Source organism: Pipistrellus hanaki (assembly GCF_964339955.1).
Source record: "Pipistrellus hanaki genome assembly, chromosome: 14".
NCBI classification, from domain to species: Eukaryota; Metazoa; Chordata; class Mammalia; order Chiroptera; family Vespertilionidae; genus Pipistrellus; species Pipistrellus hanaki.
In genome coordinates this window covers 32,940,406-32,957,749 of record NC_140516.1, presented here as the reverse complement: position 1 = coordinate 32,957,749, position 17,344 = coordinate 32,940,406, and the positions used below count along the sequence as shown (strand labels likewise).

The following is a 17,344-nucleotide window of genomic DNA, read 5'->3' as shown; positions in this document are numbered from 1 at the left end:
TCTCTTGATTCAGCAGGAAGGGTTAGTGAGAGAAATGATGAAATAGAAGATCAGGAAGTACTAAGATTTCTGTTTCTAGCCCTAACCAGTTTGGCTCAGTGGATAGAGCGCCAGCCTAGACTGAGAGGTCCCAGGTTCGATTCTGATCAAGGGCATGTGCCTTGGTTGCAGGCACATCCCCAGTAGGGGGCGTGCAGGAGGCAACTGAATCAGTGTCTCTCTCATTAAAGTTTCTAACTCTCTATCTCCCTTCCTCTCTGTTAAAAAAATCAATAAAATATAATTTAAAAAAAAAATTCTGTTTTCGTAAAGAGCTTTAACAGTTTTCCAATTTTGTTTATACGTAATACTAGGTCAGCGTTGAAAGTGTTTATAGGAGATTTTAAGAAGAACTCCCTTTCCCCCCAGAGTAGTAAAGCAGTAGAGAAAAAGTTGAATTGGTCTTTCTCCACAGCACTCAGGAATGTCTACTGCAGTGTCGATCAGATCACAGAACCCTATTTAAGTAAAACTTAGACTGAATTTTGGCTTCTTAACGATCTCAAATGACAGTTCTTGGTTATAACAGAGAACTATTTCATCATTACATTTGCCTCTTGCCACATCTTACGTATGACTTTCCCTAATGTTCATTTGAGATAATGCCTCCAAGACATGAGAAGGAGGGTTCTGAGATAGGTGATGAACTAATGAAAACAGCTCCTTGTTTCTTTTCTAAGTACAGAAGTCCTTGGGTTGGTAGAGATGTGAGTGAGGCCTGGTGGGAGGAATTGTTCCCTGCCCTCTTTCTTAGGGGACTGGAGGGATATTCAACTCTTCTCATAACTGTGAGGATTAATAGGATTTTTGGCATTGGGGTTAAGGGATAGGGGAAAAGGTTCATCCTTACACCCTCCTTTCAGTGGTCCACTGACTTGCTACTAATGATGAGGGTTCCTATAGCCGCTGGGGAATCCCTAGGAAAACCCAGGGTCATTAGGTTTGATTCATCCTACCTTCCCTTAGGATTAAGATTCAAAGAAGACAATGTACTTAGAGAGAAGAATAATAGGAAGATATCAACCACCGTGCATTGGGCAGTGGAGGTGACATTGAGAGACAAGGTTTCCTCTTCCTTCACCATTCATGGAACTGAAATCTGAGAAACGAAAAGAGCAGGTGTCAGTTGAGAACAGATCTTGAAGGGTTTGCTTTTCAAATATATACTCAAACTGGGGGGGAAATAGCTGTCTTCCGATAATAGTGCTTTAAAATTTAAATTTAAAATTTAAGTTGACAGAAATTTGGATGGCATAGATGCCAGCCCTTGGGTGTTATAGGGGCGTTTTTATTCATTACAATTTATATTTAGTGGCATTTAGCCTTTCACAGAATGGGCCCTTTTGTGGCGTGTTGAGGTTGCCTCATTTTAGGAAAAGTTTCATTTCACTCAGTTTGTTCAGAAAAACATACTGTCTCTCTACTAACTTGAATCATTACTCTATATTTGTGCTACCTCCCTAAAGCTCTTAGCAGCTTATCTGGTATAAAAAGTTAGCAGATTCCACAAAGTTTTAGGGCACAGGTTCTGAATTGGAAACAAGTGATTGTTCTTGTTCTATGCAGAAAGAGTGGGAGTGGGCAGTAGATAGAAGTTAAGTGATCTTTTTGAAGGCACCTCCCATTAATTTGCCCAGTGATCCTTTCAATATAGCAGTTTAATCACCTGAGAGGTTGTTTTTTTCACCTGAGAATTTTGAAAGAAAAAGACCGAGTACTTTAATCTTGGGTACTACCTCCAGAAGCCCTGACTTCATTGTTCCAGAGTATGGCCTGAAATGAGGAAATGTAGGCACATGCTAAAAATTACCCACTACTGGTATGCAAAGAAACTCGGATTTGACCTCAGGCCTAAGCTCACAGCTTTTGCTTCGTGGTCCTTTGGGACATACTTAGAATATTATAGTACCAATCCCGAATCATGTTTCCTTGAAAGGGATTTAAAAGACCATTTTGCTGTATTCTTACACATCATATTATTACATGTTGTGGATACTTTCTCTGAAGGAATATACCTCCAACTGTATAGAGAAAAGTGCTAGGAAACAGAATCCAGTAGGATATTCCTTTTGTCTTATAACCTTTTCTAGAACATGGCACTCACATTACTCTGTTCTGGGAAGGTCTCTTGAAGAACTTGACTTTCTAGAGCAAACGGGGATGATTACAGGAAGATACAGCAGTTGTTCCCAATCACAGTACATATTGCAGAAGTGAAAAGGCGACTTGCAAAATTAAGTATGAATTAATAAGAATTCTAATTTTAATTTTGAACTTATAAATGTACGGCTTTAGTTGGACTCCTGACACTTTGTCTTTTTTTCCATTTTTTTAATTAAGGTATTTCATGTATACATGTCTTCCCATTGGCGCCCCCCCTCCCCGCCCCCCAGACTCTGACACTTTGAATAATAGTAGAGGTAGTTTTTTGTTTGTTTGTTTGTTTATTTTTTTTAAATAACTGTCCTTTTGGCAAAACCAGTTTGGCTCAGTGGATAGAGCGTCGGCCTGTGGACTGAAAGGTCCCGGGTTCCATTCCGGTCAAGGGCACATCCCCAGTAAAAGGTATGCAGGAGGCAGCTGACCGATGTTTCTCTCTCATAGATGTTTCTAACTCTCTATCCCTCTCTCTTCCTCTCTGTAAAAAACCAATAAAATATATTTTTTAAAAAAACCTGTCCTTTTAAATATGAATGTGAATTGAGCTTATGAGACTGATTTTTACAATCGGAATAACCATAGGGAACCCCATTCTCCACGCTCTCCCTCCGTCCCCTCTCACCCCCGTTTACCTGGCCCCGTGCGGTGGGGAAAGTGGGCCACGGCCTCAGGTTTCCACAGCATCATTCCACTCCGTAAAACCAAGTAGGCCTTCCCGTTTTCGAAACCTTATATTTTACTCTATACTTAAAAGACAGCTAGCTGACAAGAACAATTTAAAAATAGCAGACCGTGGACAGGTGACAAAATGTCACGCTGGCAGCACCAGACGGCATTAGCAAAAATCGCCAGATGTCACACACTCGGTTCTATTTTTGCAGCTGATTAAACAGCAGTGTTTGTTGGACAAAAGAGAGGAAAAAGAAGTGGCCTCATCTGAATTTGGAGTCGATTTTTCTTTTGCTGTTATATATTTGTCTCTCCTCCAAAATGCCATAAAGACTTAAGGCATTCAAACTATTAAATAAAAAATAAAATTGTAAAATAATCCCCGATTTTAGAAAAGAAACCTTTGGTCATATGCAATTCCTAAACTGGAAGACAGTAAATCAGAGCGTTAACAGAGCTTGTCTTTGATTGGTGATCTTGTTTTCTGTATTTTTCTCTATTGTCTCATTTTTTTCTCCAATGAAGATATAGTGTACTTTATAATCTAAATGTTAACTTTTGAAGAGGTAATGAAAGTAGCTTAAAGAAGCCATGAGTAGTTTTACTAAAAATAATTTGCATTTAGTTGGGAAAAATAGATTGTATTTAAATAATTTGTTCTGGTCGGTCTGGCATTGACCCAGCGTTTTTTATAACATATTTTATTGGATATATTGATCCAGAGATCCACTGGGTCGAAGAGGCCAGCAGGATTAGGGAGAATATCAGGAAAAGCAAAAAATTTCTGCTTTTTTAGCAAGTAGTAACACCTTTGTCTACAAAACATTGCCCAAGGCCCTGGTTTTTGCCGCATCTTTAGAAAGATTGAATCAGAAGAAATCATTGTGGGATGGAGGATGATTGATTAGAAGGCTACCCAGCTTCTTTTCATTTTCATTTTTCCTGGCTGAAAAGTCCTAAAACCTCAAGGAAAGCATCCAAAAAGGCTCCAACTTCTGGAGGACCTCAGAGAGGGGCATACGGAAACATACAGTAACCATCATTTGACGCAGTGATTGTAAAGTGCCTAATTCTTTTAAAAACGTGTTCATTGATTTTTAGAGAGAGGAAGGGAGAGGGATAGAGAAATAGAAACAACCATGAGAGAGGAACATCACTGATTGGCTGCCTCCCTGCATGACTCCCATTTGGGATCTAGTCTGCAACCTGGCATGTGCCCTGACCTGGAATCAAACCAGTGACCTCTTGGTTCTTGGGTCAACACTCAACCGCTGAGCCACACAAGCCAGGCATAAACTACATAATTCTTTACCATTAATGTGCTTAGCACAGGAAAGAAAAGTTGGATGAGGATCAGCTAAATTTGGGCTTACTTTGTTTTCTTGATAACCCTTCGTTATTCTAGGAATGTTTAGGAAACACCTATCTTTTAAGAACCACACTTACCTCTGAATATGCCTTGCCGAAAGGTCAGAGAGATCTTCTCTACGTAATATTTCCTGAAGTTCGGATAGGCAGTGATTTTGAACTCTCATCGGGATTTTAGGCAGACTTTGCAGTGACTGGGCTATTTTGCAGTTAAATTTGAATACCTCAGAATATGAATAAATCATATCTAGTGTTCATGACTTTTAGTATTTGTTGGTTGTGAATCCACAGAGTATCTTGGTTGTCTGAAAATAATGGAGAGAATATTGATATAGCTAACTAGAATCAGAATAAAGTTCTCTCTGCTGAGTCTAAGTCTGTTCTGGCGACAAAATTTACCTATAATAGGTTCTGATCAAGGCAGTGGTAGGAGATAGGACTCCTGGCATATGGTGCAGACTATAATTTTTAGGAACTCTAAATTGACTTAGGAGCTGGAAAAACATATGACACATAGGTATTATTAAATTTGTCTCTTAACAATTGGTAGTTTTTGAAACTCCTAATTATTAGCTTCTGGTAAATATGAAAAGATCTTTAAAAATTCTTTAAAAACAATAAAACAGTCAATTCAATTTTTCAGAGATGATTTGTTACTAATATGATTTTTCTGTAGGAAACATTCAAATATATTATTAAAAAGAATTTTGCCATAATATAAATGTTAGCAAAACAGTTTCCACAAAACTAGAGATAGATGTAATATCTTCCTCCTGATCAGGAAGTTTAAAATAGTGAAAACTGAAAATATTTTTTTTTGAAAGTTCTTTAGTGCTTCATGGTAAAATTAGAACAGTTTCATCAGAATCCATCAACTATTGATGATTTTTCCATTCTTAATTACTCTCTCTGACACACACACACACACACACACACACACACACACACCAGTACAAACAACATTATACTTAAGAGTTTTGTTTTTTCCTTATGCCTTAATATGAAATGACCTTTCACAAATTACTGTGATTGGGATGATTTTGACTTCACAAGGAATTCATGATTCCCCCCTTTTTATAGTTGAGGCAAATACTGTGATTTTTCCCCTTTGGGCCAGAAGAGTTGGATAATGCTGTTTGATCTTCAGTGCCCATAACAGAATTCAAAACCAAATGATGACTGGCCTTTTGCAGTTGTTTATAACACTGTATTTGTTGTAAGAGTCAATCACTTCTTCCTTATCTCCAGCTTTCTCTGCACCACTCTCCCCCCCAAATGCTATTGACGTTTATTTAAACAATGATAGTGACCTAAAAATTAAGGTTTTTTCCCTGAGAATTTCATGTTAACTCTTGACACAATTGGACATGAAAACCTAGCAGAGCCAAGTTCGTAGATATTAGCTTTACACAAAAAGTATTGTCTTAGGAATGATTTTGTTGTGGGAATTGGTCAAGAAAACTTACTAAGTACATTTTTTTCTCATATAAAACTCTCTGTTTCATTTCTGTGTTGAAACACCCACCTCCTTTTCCTAAATAATTAACGAAAAAGCAAATCAAATGTCCACATCTTCCGCTCTCACCCTTGAAGGCTATTCGTTGAAACATCTGATTTATTCTTATCACTTTGTGTGTCAAGAGCCAGAGAGTAAATATATTAGGCCTGTGGGCCACATGGTCTCTGACACACATTATTATTTGTTTTTTAGTTTTTGTTTTACAACCCTTAAAAACGTGAAAATGGCCGAAACCAGTTTGGCTCAGTGGATAGAGCGTCCCAGGTTCGATTCCGGTCAAGGGCATGTACCTTGGTTGTGTGCACATCCCCAGTGGGGGTGGGGGGGTGCAAGGGGCAGCTGATCAATGATTCTCTCTCATCGATGTTTCTAACTCTCTATCCGTCTCTCTTCCTCTCTGTAAAAAATCAATAAAATATATATATTTTTAAAAAGTGAAAATGATTCTTAGCTTTTAAGGAAGGGGACAGCACAGGTAGCCAGCCAGTGTGGGCAGAAGTTTGCAACTGCTGTAACTACTGTAAGGACAAATGTTTATCTGAAGATAAACATCATGCCCAAGGTCATGTAACTCAGCAGGGATAGAGGCAGCAGTAAGCACCCCAGGTTCTAAGGTAGTCATTGCTCCCCAATTCATTATATACATTTTACCACCTTCCTCCCAGTTGCCATTCTGGTAAGGGTTGCATTTTTGAGTCACTCTGAGAACTCTATCTTTTTATTCTTCCTTAGCTTCAAGTTTATATAGTTCTTGAATTCATTATTTTCCTGCTTGAATTTGAAGGGCACTGTGAATGGGTGTTTAAATGAAATGCTTAATTCAGGGAGTTGGCATGCTTAAATCAGAATGTGGAGATGCATTAAAATGTCAGAAGATTATAATGGAAGCTTATAGTTTTTGTTTTGTTTTGTCTTGTTTTGTTTGTTGTTATTGAGACTTTGGCTTTGTTTTAAAATTTTTCATGTGTCTATTTTATGACTTGATTTAAAAACTGTTGTGATCGCTTATGGCCTTTGATAGCATTGTTTGTTGTAGATTAATTTGTTTTAGCTTTTTGTAATGTTCGTATTTTACAATGTTTTGAAATGATTATATTGAGCATTATTTTCTTTGTGCTTAAAATAAAATTACTTTTATTTTCTAGGACGCATGGGAATAAATTTCCATCATCCAGGAACAGATAATATTATGGCACTTAACAGTAAGTCTTCATGTGAAATATCCTATAAAATTAGCAGTCAAGTTTACAGCATGTTATTTCCATGTGTATTTTTTTTTCTTTTTAGTAATTTTTTAAAATTTTTTTATTACAGTTGACATACAGTATTGTATTAGTTTCAGGTGTACACCCCAGTGATTAGACACCGTATAACTGACTACGTGATGATTTATTGGGATAGTTCCACTTTTTGTTTATTACATTTCAGCATTTCAATGAGTAAAAGGTAGACCATTATTTTATACTAGTGCGGGTCCTTTACAGAGAACTTAGCTGACCCCTGTGCATGCCACTGAGGTGGAGTAAGGAAAGAGGAGAAGGAAAGGAGGGAGGTGCAGGGACAGAGGGAGGAATGGGTTAGATTATGTGAATGACTAAGTCAACTTATTTATACATACATAACTCAGAATTTTCTCATTTTGGTAGATAGCCACAGTTCAAACTGGACATCCCATTAGTAGAGTTTACATAGTATATAGATGTCAACAGCTTTTTTTTTTTTTTAATATATTTTATTGATTTTTTACAGAGAGGAAGACAGAGGGTTAGAGAGTTAGAAACATCGATGAGAGAGAATCATTGATCAGCTGCCTCTTGCACACCCCCTACTGGGGATGTGCCCGCAACCAAGGTACATGCCCTTGATCGGAATCAAACCTGGGACCTTTCAGTCCGCAGGCCGATGCTCTATCCACTGAGCCAAACCGGTTTCGGCAAATGTCAACAGCTTTTTAGGTTAGAAGTATTTTTGTCAGTAATAATTATTGGATTGAGTTCTGGAGCGTCAAAACCTTGTTAACCAGAAAGTCATTGTATTAATTAACCCTGGAAGAAATATCTGGCTGTTATCAATTCTCCTCCCAAGTGTCTATGGATCAAATAAATACTTTGAAGGAGACATTATATTCTCAATCCCAACTCGATGAGAGACAGGTATCCTGGTGAGCATTCTCACTTCTCAGTACTACTTCCTAAGTGTGAATGGGCCCATTTCCCATTCTTTGGTGTTCCTGCTGCGCACTTTTCCTCTGAGAATTACCACTGCTGAGGTCATCCAAACTGAAATTATCGGCTGTCAGAAGGACCTGGACAGCCATTGATTTAAGTTTCCTCCTCTATCAAATGAGTGATATCAGGTTGTCCACACCTATTCTGTCGGATATACTAGTACAAGCTAACTCTTGATACACCTGGGGGGCATCCTGGTTAGGTCCAGGGTTGTGTACCATATGGCCCCTTTCCCTCTTCCTTGAGTGGGGATGTTAAAATGCCAGTGGGGTTCCTTAGGGCAGATTTCAGGTTATCTCTAATATATATATATTTCATATTTATTTGGGCTCCAACATGCAGTCTACCTCCTTGTGAGCTCTGCAAAGAACCCTCACAGTGCTTGACACTGGTTTTCATTCACTGTGGGCACATTTTGTTCTAGAGAGCAAGTATCCCTCTTTTTAGAAACAATAAAAATTTACTCCAGAGTATTCACCTCTATTTTCTAATTTCTAAAAGAACAGTCACTTTACATTCAGATTGTGCTACCTCTAATTTTTTGTTTTTCCTAGACGTAGGTACATTGGGGTGAAGATGGATAGGCATGCTTAACTTGCTGAGCTTCTGCGATTTAGTGAAAGTTTGTGAAAACACGTTAGCCAGGTGGAGAGATGTGGAGCTGAATGTCAAAGGAAAGAGCAGCATGGGAGTGTGTGAAGGAGTGAGTGTGTATTTGAGGAACGATTGAATCTGACATGATGTGAGTTCTCTTGCAAGAGGGAGATGATACAGTTTTGTTTTTTTTTTAATTTTCTGTGTAAAATAAAAATGAAGCTAGAAGACATTTTTCTTTCTAAAAGGTTTTGATACTTCGTTTTGAATCTCTTTAATTCTCTCCTTTTCAATAAGAGATTTTGCTTATGTTTTTTCCACTTGGTGCATGTTACTTAAATTGTCCCCTTTAGCCTCTAAATTTTCTCATCTGTAAGAAAAGGGAACTGAAATTAGGCCATCTTAATAACTGCTTTCATGCAGAAGGTTCTATGATCCTGTAATGTACTTTAAAATATCAAAAGGGTCGCTCTGGCTGGTGTGGCTTCGTTGGTTGGGCATCATCTGTGCCCCGAAGGGGTTGCCGGTTTGATTCCTGATCAGGTCACATGCTCTGGTAGGAGCGGTTGATGTTTCTCTTTCTCTCTCCCTGTCCCTCTAAGACATTTAAAAAAAAAATCTTTTTTAAAAAGGCTCTTTGGTTCATTTCTCTTTGCCCTTGGGCCCCTTGGATAGGAAAGTTGAAAATGATGCTCGTTCATCTCATCTTTACTGCAGTCTTGTTTAAAACATGGCAGTGTTTCCGTTTTCTAAAAGAGGTAAAGGAATTTGCTGATGTCATGTGGCTCGGTCACACACTTGACTCTGCCAGCCAGTCTCTTCGCCCCATGTGATTTCTGCTCTTGGGTTTTCCCTGAAAGATCGCTCACGTTCCAGTCAGCTCCTTTGTGAGAGTCAGCCGGAGGACACGTCATCGACCTTGGAGAGTTAGTGCACCTCCGAGGGGGTCAGTTCTATTTTCAGAACATCGTCTTCCTTGCTGGTGGCAGGATTTTTTTTTTTTTTTAATATATGTTATTGACTTTTTTACAGAGAGAAAGGGAGAGAGATAGAGAGCTAGAAACGTCAATGAGAGAGAATGGTGGCAGGAATTTTAACCGTGCTTCCACCCAGGCCTGGAGTCAGGGCAGACGGGGAGTCTCCTCTCCAGGACATGGTAGGCAGAGGATCCCTAGGCAAACGGAAGTAGATGAAACTTGGCCTTCTTTTCTTTGTTGCTCTTCCCACACAAATACCTTTGTTATCTGCATAAGTTTTTTCTTCTTCAGCCTCTTAGAGTGGAAATAATGTGGTTTGAGGGAAGAAGGGCAAACAGATCCGGGTTTAAATCCTCGATCCATTACTGATTTGCTCTGTGACCTTGGGCTTTTCATTTTAAATTAATATATTCCTGGAGAGTATTACACTAAGTGAAATAAGCCAGTCAGAGAAAGGTAAGTGTCACATGATCTCACTTACATGTGGAATCTAAAAGTACCCATTAACACATTGATTTTAATTCATAAAATAACAGCTTAAAGTATTATGATTAATAAAAACATTTGCAAAGTTCTTTTTCGTTAATCTTAGATGATGCTACTAAAAGCAGACACTGGGAGAATGAAGTGTGTGGAAATTCTAAAGGAATTTCTGGGTACTTGCAAGGACTTGATAGGTTGAAATACTGGCTCTTCAGTGTTGGGATTTCAGGGTAAGCGCTTTTCAAATGTCTGTCAGCTGGTGTGCTACTTTACCAGGGCTGCCCTAACGACACAGAATTTTATTTTCTCACAGTTTTTGAGGCTGAAAGTCCAAGAACAAGGTACCAGCAGGGTCGGTTTCTCCTGAGGCCTCCTTGTTGGCTGGCAGATGAATGCCTTCTTTCTTGACCCTCACATGACTTTTCTCTGTGCAGTCCCAGCATCTCCTTTTCTTGTAAGTCCTTTTGGATCAGGGCCTTACCCTTATGACCTCATTTAACCTTAATCACTTTTTTAAAGACCTTATCTTCAAAAACAGTCACATTTGGGAATTAAGGCTACAGTGTATAATTTTTTTTTTTTTTTTTTGGCAAGACACACACACACACACACACACACACACACACCAGTTCATAACAGCTGGTGAATGGGTAAACTGTGGTATTTCCATACTATGGAGTTCTACTCAGCAATAAAAAGAAAAGAAATATTGCCCTGGCCAGCGGGTTCAGTGGTTAGAGCATTGCAGGTTCAATTTCCAGTCAAGGACACATACCTGGGTTGCAGGTTCAATCCCCGACCTCAGTCAGGGTGCATGCGAGAGGCAACCGATTGAAGTGTCTTTCTCACATTGATGTTTTTTTCTCTCTCTTTCTTTCTCTCCCTACTCCCTCCCCCCTGCCACTCTCTCTAAAAATCAATGGAAAAGTATCCTTGGGTGAGGATTAACAAAAAAGTAAAAGAAAAATATATCAACACAGGCAACATCATGGATAAATCTCAAAAATACTGTGTGCTACAGAAAGGAAGCCAAACACCTTTATTCCATTCATGTGAAGTTGTCAAAAGGGTACACAAACCATAGTACAGGAAGCGGATTAATGGTTGCCAGGGGCCGTGAGATGGGGGATGGGATCAACAGCAAAAGGGCATAAGGACATTTTTTTAGGGAGATGAGCTGTTCTATATCTTGATTATAACGGTAGTGGTCACCTCACTGTATTATTACAAAAACTGATCAAACTATACACTGAGAGTGTTTGGGTTTCATTGAATATAAATAACACCTCCACTTAAAGGGAAAAAAAGAATAAATGCTGTGGAGCCAGTGCTGACCTGGACTCAGTCCCAGCTTTGCTGTTTCAGTCGCTGAGGCAGCTGGTGCCAGTCACCTTCCCGGGCCTCCGTGTGTCCATCTGGAAATGTCTGTGATGGCAGTGGTTTTGCAATTAGAATAGATACGGTTAGCGTTTAGCACACAGTGCCTGGAGCATGATAAATCACCAATAGCTTATTACATTTTACTTTGTGGTATTTCTTCTCTTTTGTAAAGTAGTGTGTTATTAACACAAGTATTATACGCTGTCCAGTGTTACTTTGTAGGCTTGCAAATGAAATGGAAAGATTTTCCTGGGAAAAATATGAAAAGTCAAAGAGAGAATGGTAGGAAGAAGGAGCTTTAAAACATCCAAACACTTTCTGTAAATGTAACAGATGAAAATGTGCCCCATCCTTTCAAGCATCATTTTTACCTGCTAAGTTCATGTTGTTTATAGAGAAATTGATCTTTTAAATTACAGTGTGCCAGGTTTGAGAATCACTGGCCTAAAACTATGTTACCTATTCCACTATAAAGACAAAGATAGAAGAGGAGCATTTATGGGATAAACTCCCATCATTCCTGCTCTTTGGGAATTTACAATCTAATTAGGGAAAAGTGGACATTGTTTTAGTAACTTTAAGATCTTGAACTCACCTTCTGGTGGAATTTTTTGCATGACTAATACTTAGATGGAAGCTGGACCAGGGCCATTAGATGTTCGAATAGAATTTAATCTTGCTTACTGAAGTGGAATTCAAAAAATAAGTTTGCAAAGTATTTTTAAGAAACTGATTTTATTGCAAGGAAAGAAATAAACAGTTTCTACAGTTGACTTTTACTAATCCTGGCAGATATTTCCAAGCCAGTTAATAAAATGTTATATTAGGTTCTTGTATCTTGTTCATCTGGTTTTCATCAATACAGCATCCCAGGGACTCAGCTTACGTTCCTGAAAAGAGCGCCTGCTCTCCTGGTCCACCCCAGAATGGAGACCCCGATCTCCCCTTGGCCCCTTGTCTCCGAGCCTTCGTTACTTCGAGTAGAGAAACTTCAAGTTCAGATGAATCCATGTAGCTGAAGTATTACTTTAGACTTTTAAATCGGATCATAACATGCCACGGGGGAATCCTATGTATGAGTGCAGCTATTTTAAACCAATTACGGGCCAAGTCATAAGGAGTAACAGATGATCCCTTTATAGCGTCTTCTCGTATGGCTAACAAAGCACCATTCCATTAACATGAGTCTGCCATTCACAATGTACTAGTCATTGATCATGTAAATTTATTTTTAGAATAACTGGCCTATCCCACTGCCAACTGCAAGGATATATATACACATACACACACACACACACACACACACACAGGGTAGGGCAAAAGTAGGCTTACAGTCATATGGAAAAGTTATAATAATAATACAAGAATAAACTCTGTATTTCGTGTGCTCACAAGTGTAAACTTACTCTCACTCCACTCTGTATGTGTGTGTATATATGTATCTTTATTTTTTTATACTTTTCCAACAGGTATGTATATTAGTTAAGCCATACTCCAGGATCCCAGGGTGAGATGTATCCCGGTCCTCCTTCACCTCCCGGGAGAAGGATGGAGGGCAGAGGACAGGCGGTGCAGCCAGCTCAGGTCTCCCCAGGGAACACGCTTCCTGCCTGGTGCAGAGGGACCTGTACGCACACGGGTACCATTTGCATATGGAGCCATCGCCCCCTTCACCAGTCCTTGCCCTCTCACAGCGGTGGCAGTCCAGGTAGCTCTGCCAGCAGCTCCTGCTCTGGTTCTGGTGGGGGAAGCGCTTGTTACGGGGCAGTCTGGTAGCTCTTGGTTCTGGTCTTGATGTCTTCTGCCCCGTTGCTGACTCCTAAAGGTGCCCCTGAAGCAACTCGTAGCTTACTGTGACCTTCAACAAAGACACCTCCACCTGGCCATTTATATTTATTTTGGTGGATTAAAAATGGCTCTTTTCTTTTTCAATTTTGGATTACTCAGGTTTATGATTCAAAGACTACAAAAATGGTAGCATTTCCCAGTGAACCATTCTAAAATATTTTAATGTTTTTACTTTTTTATTGAAGTATAATATATATATACGAAACCATGCACGGATCATAGCTTGATGTGTTATCACAAATTAAACACAGCCCTCTAACCAGAACTTAGATCAAGACCAAAACATTACCAAACCCCCAGACCCCGCTGGGGCTCCCATCCAGTGAATACCCCTGGCCAAGGGGAACCACTACCTTTGACTCCTAAAAATTAAATGTAATTTTATGAGGTGCAAAATTATATAATATATATGAAATTATAAAAGAATTTTATCTGTAATGGCTATGATGATTGATAATCAAAAATTAAAGGTCTTAGAGGAAGAAGATACAACTTTTAAAAATATATATATATTTTATTGATTTTTCAGAGAGAAAGAGAGAGGGATAGAGAGCTAGAAACATCAATGAGACAGAATCATCAATCAGCTGCCTCCTCCACACCCCCTATGGGGATGTGCCTGCAACCAAGGTACATGCCCTTGACCGGAATCAAACCCGGGACCTTCCAGTCCGCAGGCCGACGCTCTACCACTGAGCCAAACTGGTTTCGGCGTGGAAGAAGATACAACTTTTAAAGTATATCACATTTTAGTATATCTGACATAAACCTACACTAGCATAGAATATGTCACATTACCCCCTCTTCTGCCTATGTGGGATTGTTTTGTGCTGGCTCATTTAAATTTATATGTTCAATATTCTCCTTGTTTAAAATGCATGTGTGCTCTCCTGGGAAAGCACTGCCTTTGTGCTCCCAAGTTTCTCTACTCGGTGTTCCTGTCATTACCTCTCCCTTGGGGAAGCGTATGAATCTAATTAGTCTACTATTTGCAAATGGCCCTCATCTGAGCACATTTTTAATCACCAACAGAGTTGGCCTACATTCTAAAGGCCATCAAGGCATGCATTCCTCCCTCCCTCGGTTGCATACTCAGCTAACAAGCCATCCTACCAGGTTCCTAAGAAGATATTAGAAGATATCAGCCTTGCTCTCTAGGAATTTAGCAGTGTAGTGTGGTGTTTAAAACGGTGGAATCTGGAGCCGGTCTGCTTAGATCTATATTTCAAGTTCACCACGTCCTAGCTGTGTGATTTTAGGTGAGACACTTAATACCGTGTCCCATTTTCCTCGTTTGAGAGAAGAGTCTAAGAATACTTATGTCATAAAATTATGGGGTATATTGTTAATATGTGTCAAGCATTTTTGAACTGTTCCTGGCACACAGTAAGTACCTCATTAAATTTTAGCTGCTATAATAATAATAATAATAATCACCATAGAGATCAGAGATAAAACACTGAAATCAGAACCAAGGTAGCACATAATTAAATTCCATTATGAGTGAAGAAAGCAAATTGAAGCATCAGACATTACTGAATTGGCTGCCTGTTCCATATGCCATCTTGCCTCCATGATACAAGGCAAGGACTCACTCTGACATGAACCAATTGATTGCCCTTGATTAGAATAGAAAAAGAGAAGACTATATAAAAATCATGTTCAAGGAAGTTTTGAATAAAACTCCCCAGTATGCCTTTCCCAAATCTTCCCCACTCTCCAATTCAGGATGCTCTTTCTGTCCCCACACCTGTCTGGATCTGTTCACTGGATCTGTTTCTATTACAGAATATTTAGCAGATAAAGACTTGATTGCACAGCATTCTCATTTGTCCTTGAGGTCTGATGAGTCATTTGTACCTTAGTACTGTCCTCATATTCTTTTTCATTGAGTATCTGGTTAGAAGTTAGATATAATGAAAGAATGGAAATTTGTTGTTTGGAAGAGAAATGAGTAATTTTGAAATACAGAATGCTTTATTTTATTTTTTTCTCTAAGTAGGGGTTTTGCAGTGGGGGTGTTGGGTAGCATGACATCATTGGGAATGGGGGAAGGGACAAACAAAATCAGTGGTAGGATGTCAAAACCTATCTAATCTCTTCTGAATGTTACCTGTTATTGTTAATTCATTCATATTCTTACAAATGAGGTAGGCTTTTTGGGAGGCCAAGCTAAGAAACTAACTACCATATTATACATTCTAAGGGAAGATGAATTCCAGCTTTCAAATAATGAAAAGTGTTAAAGTTAAAAAAAAAAAACTTTTTTTTTGGGGGGGGGGTTCCTTTGTAAGTGAGGTAAACAGTAATTGCTTTGTAAGTGCAAGAGAGATTTTTTTTTTAATTGAACATTATAGTGATAGAAGGAGTTAGGGAAGAAGTAGAGCTTGAACTGGGTAAGCGTGAGTATATCTGAAACTTAAAATGAGATGGGTCAATTGGTATTTTAAATTTCTAGCCGGAAAGTCTGAATTCTTTCCCTAGGAGGGAAATAGTTTTCTTTAGTATTGTCTTATACTGCAAACACAACCCCAAATTATCATTGTTTCTTGGTTTTAAGCTATTATGACACTCTATAATTTAAAAAAAAAAATTGATGGAAGATTTCATTTATTTTTATAGGACCTGGGGTTTCCAGTTTGAGAAACTTTCCACTTTGAAAATCACTTTAGATAACAGGATCTCTTAGCAGTTTATGTACGATACCACAGTCTGGCTCTGTTAAACAACCGTAACATTGTGCTCTGTGGGCCTTGAGGTTTAAAGAAGAGAATCTTCAAAGTACTCTGTTCTTCGGCATGACCTGGGGTACACCCAGTACACTAATCCCCTTCCGCTTTTCCAGTTCACTTTCTAGATGACAAATACCGTGTTTTCCCCTCACCTGTGATACTGTGTGGAAAGTAAATGGGGAGACCAAGAGAACCTTGGTCTCTGAAAATTTTATAGAACATCTGTAAAGTAGGAGTTAATTTTGTGGAAAGTAAAATTTCTATGCAGTTTTCAGGGGACTCCATGAAGTGTGTGTCTGTGTGTGTGTAGAAATTCAGAATTCAGAATGACCACCGATGAAAATATTTGCGGGATGTCTGATGGTAATAATATATAGTATAGATGAATATGTATAAATTAGAAAAAAATTTAAAGAGCTCTCTATCTGATATAGATAATGGGCCACAATGTAAATCTTTATGAAATGTGTGAAACTTAAGCACCTAGTGTGTCTTTTCAAATGGCTGCCATGTCTATTTCAATTTCCTTTTTTTTTTTTTTGTTGCTGATGAACACTTATTTTTATTTATTTTAGTTTCCTTTTTAGAGGTTTCTATTCTTTATTTCTTGTGGGGTTTTTTTTTCTTTTAATCTTTATTGTTGAAAGTATTACGTCGGTCCTCCCCACCCCTCCACCCCATTAACTTTTTCTGCCCTCTTCAGTCCTCCTTCCTCCCCCAGGCCTTCGCCACCCCATTGTCTGTGTCCAAAGGCAGTGCGTATATGCATACAAGTTCATTGGTGGATCTCTTCCCACCCATCCTCCCCTGCCTCCCCTTTTCCCTTTAAGGTTGTGATTTAACTTGTGCTTCATAAAGGATTTTTAGATATAATATGTCTGCAATCCAATTTAAACAGCATCCCAGGTCAGTTCTGAGAATACTTAGGAAAGGTGTATGTGAATGATTTTTTATTTCTAAGCTCATCATTTTGATACAAATACCCATGGTTTTCTTCTGTGTTTACATGCAGCCAGGAGCTATGGGCGGAGACGAGGTAAAAAAAAAATTTTTTTTAATTAGATATTTTGCTTGCCAAATTGTGAGTAAATATGAGTGTGTGTATGTTTATAGCTGTGTGTGTAAAACAGTTAACATATGGTATGATGTTCTAGCTTAATTATTTTAGTGACATAATTCTCTTATATGTTCGTTATATATTTTTTGTTGTTAGTTGGTAATTTGTTCTTTAATTCTAATAAAGACATAGCAAAGGCTATTTCTACTGGGAAGTTTTTGTTATATGATTTATTGTGAATGATCTTGAGGGAATACAAAAAGAATTTTTTTTTTTTTTGCTCCTGTATC

At 38.6% G+C, this 17,344-nt stretch overlaps 1 protein-coding gene across 7 annotated transcripts in view; it reads left to right on the top strand.

Moving 5' to 3' along the window:
- The window catches only part of CPEB3 (cytoplasmic polyadenylation element binding protein 3), a 177,824-nt gene that overhangs the window by 83,628 nt on the left and 76,852 nt on the right, over nt 1-17,344 (top strand). For 5 of the 7 annotated variants that reach the window (XM_084904324.1, XM_084904321.1, XM_084904323.1 and 2 more), the window contains 2 exons: nt 6,901-6,957; nt 17,010-17,033. In XM_084904324.1, the coding sequence (XP_084760450.1) occupies nt 6,901-6,957; nt 17,010-17,033 (81 nt within the window). The remainder of the gene's footprint in view (nt 1-6,900; nt 6,958-17,009; nt 17,034-17,344) is intronic. The other 2 variants (XM_084904318.1, XM_084904320.1) reach the window with 1 other exon arrangement.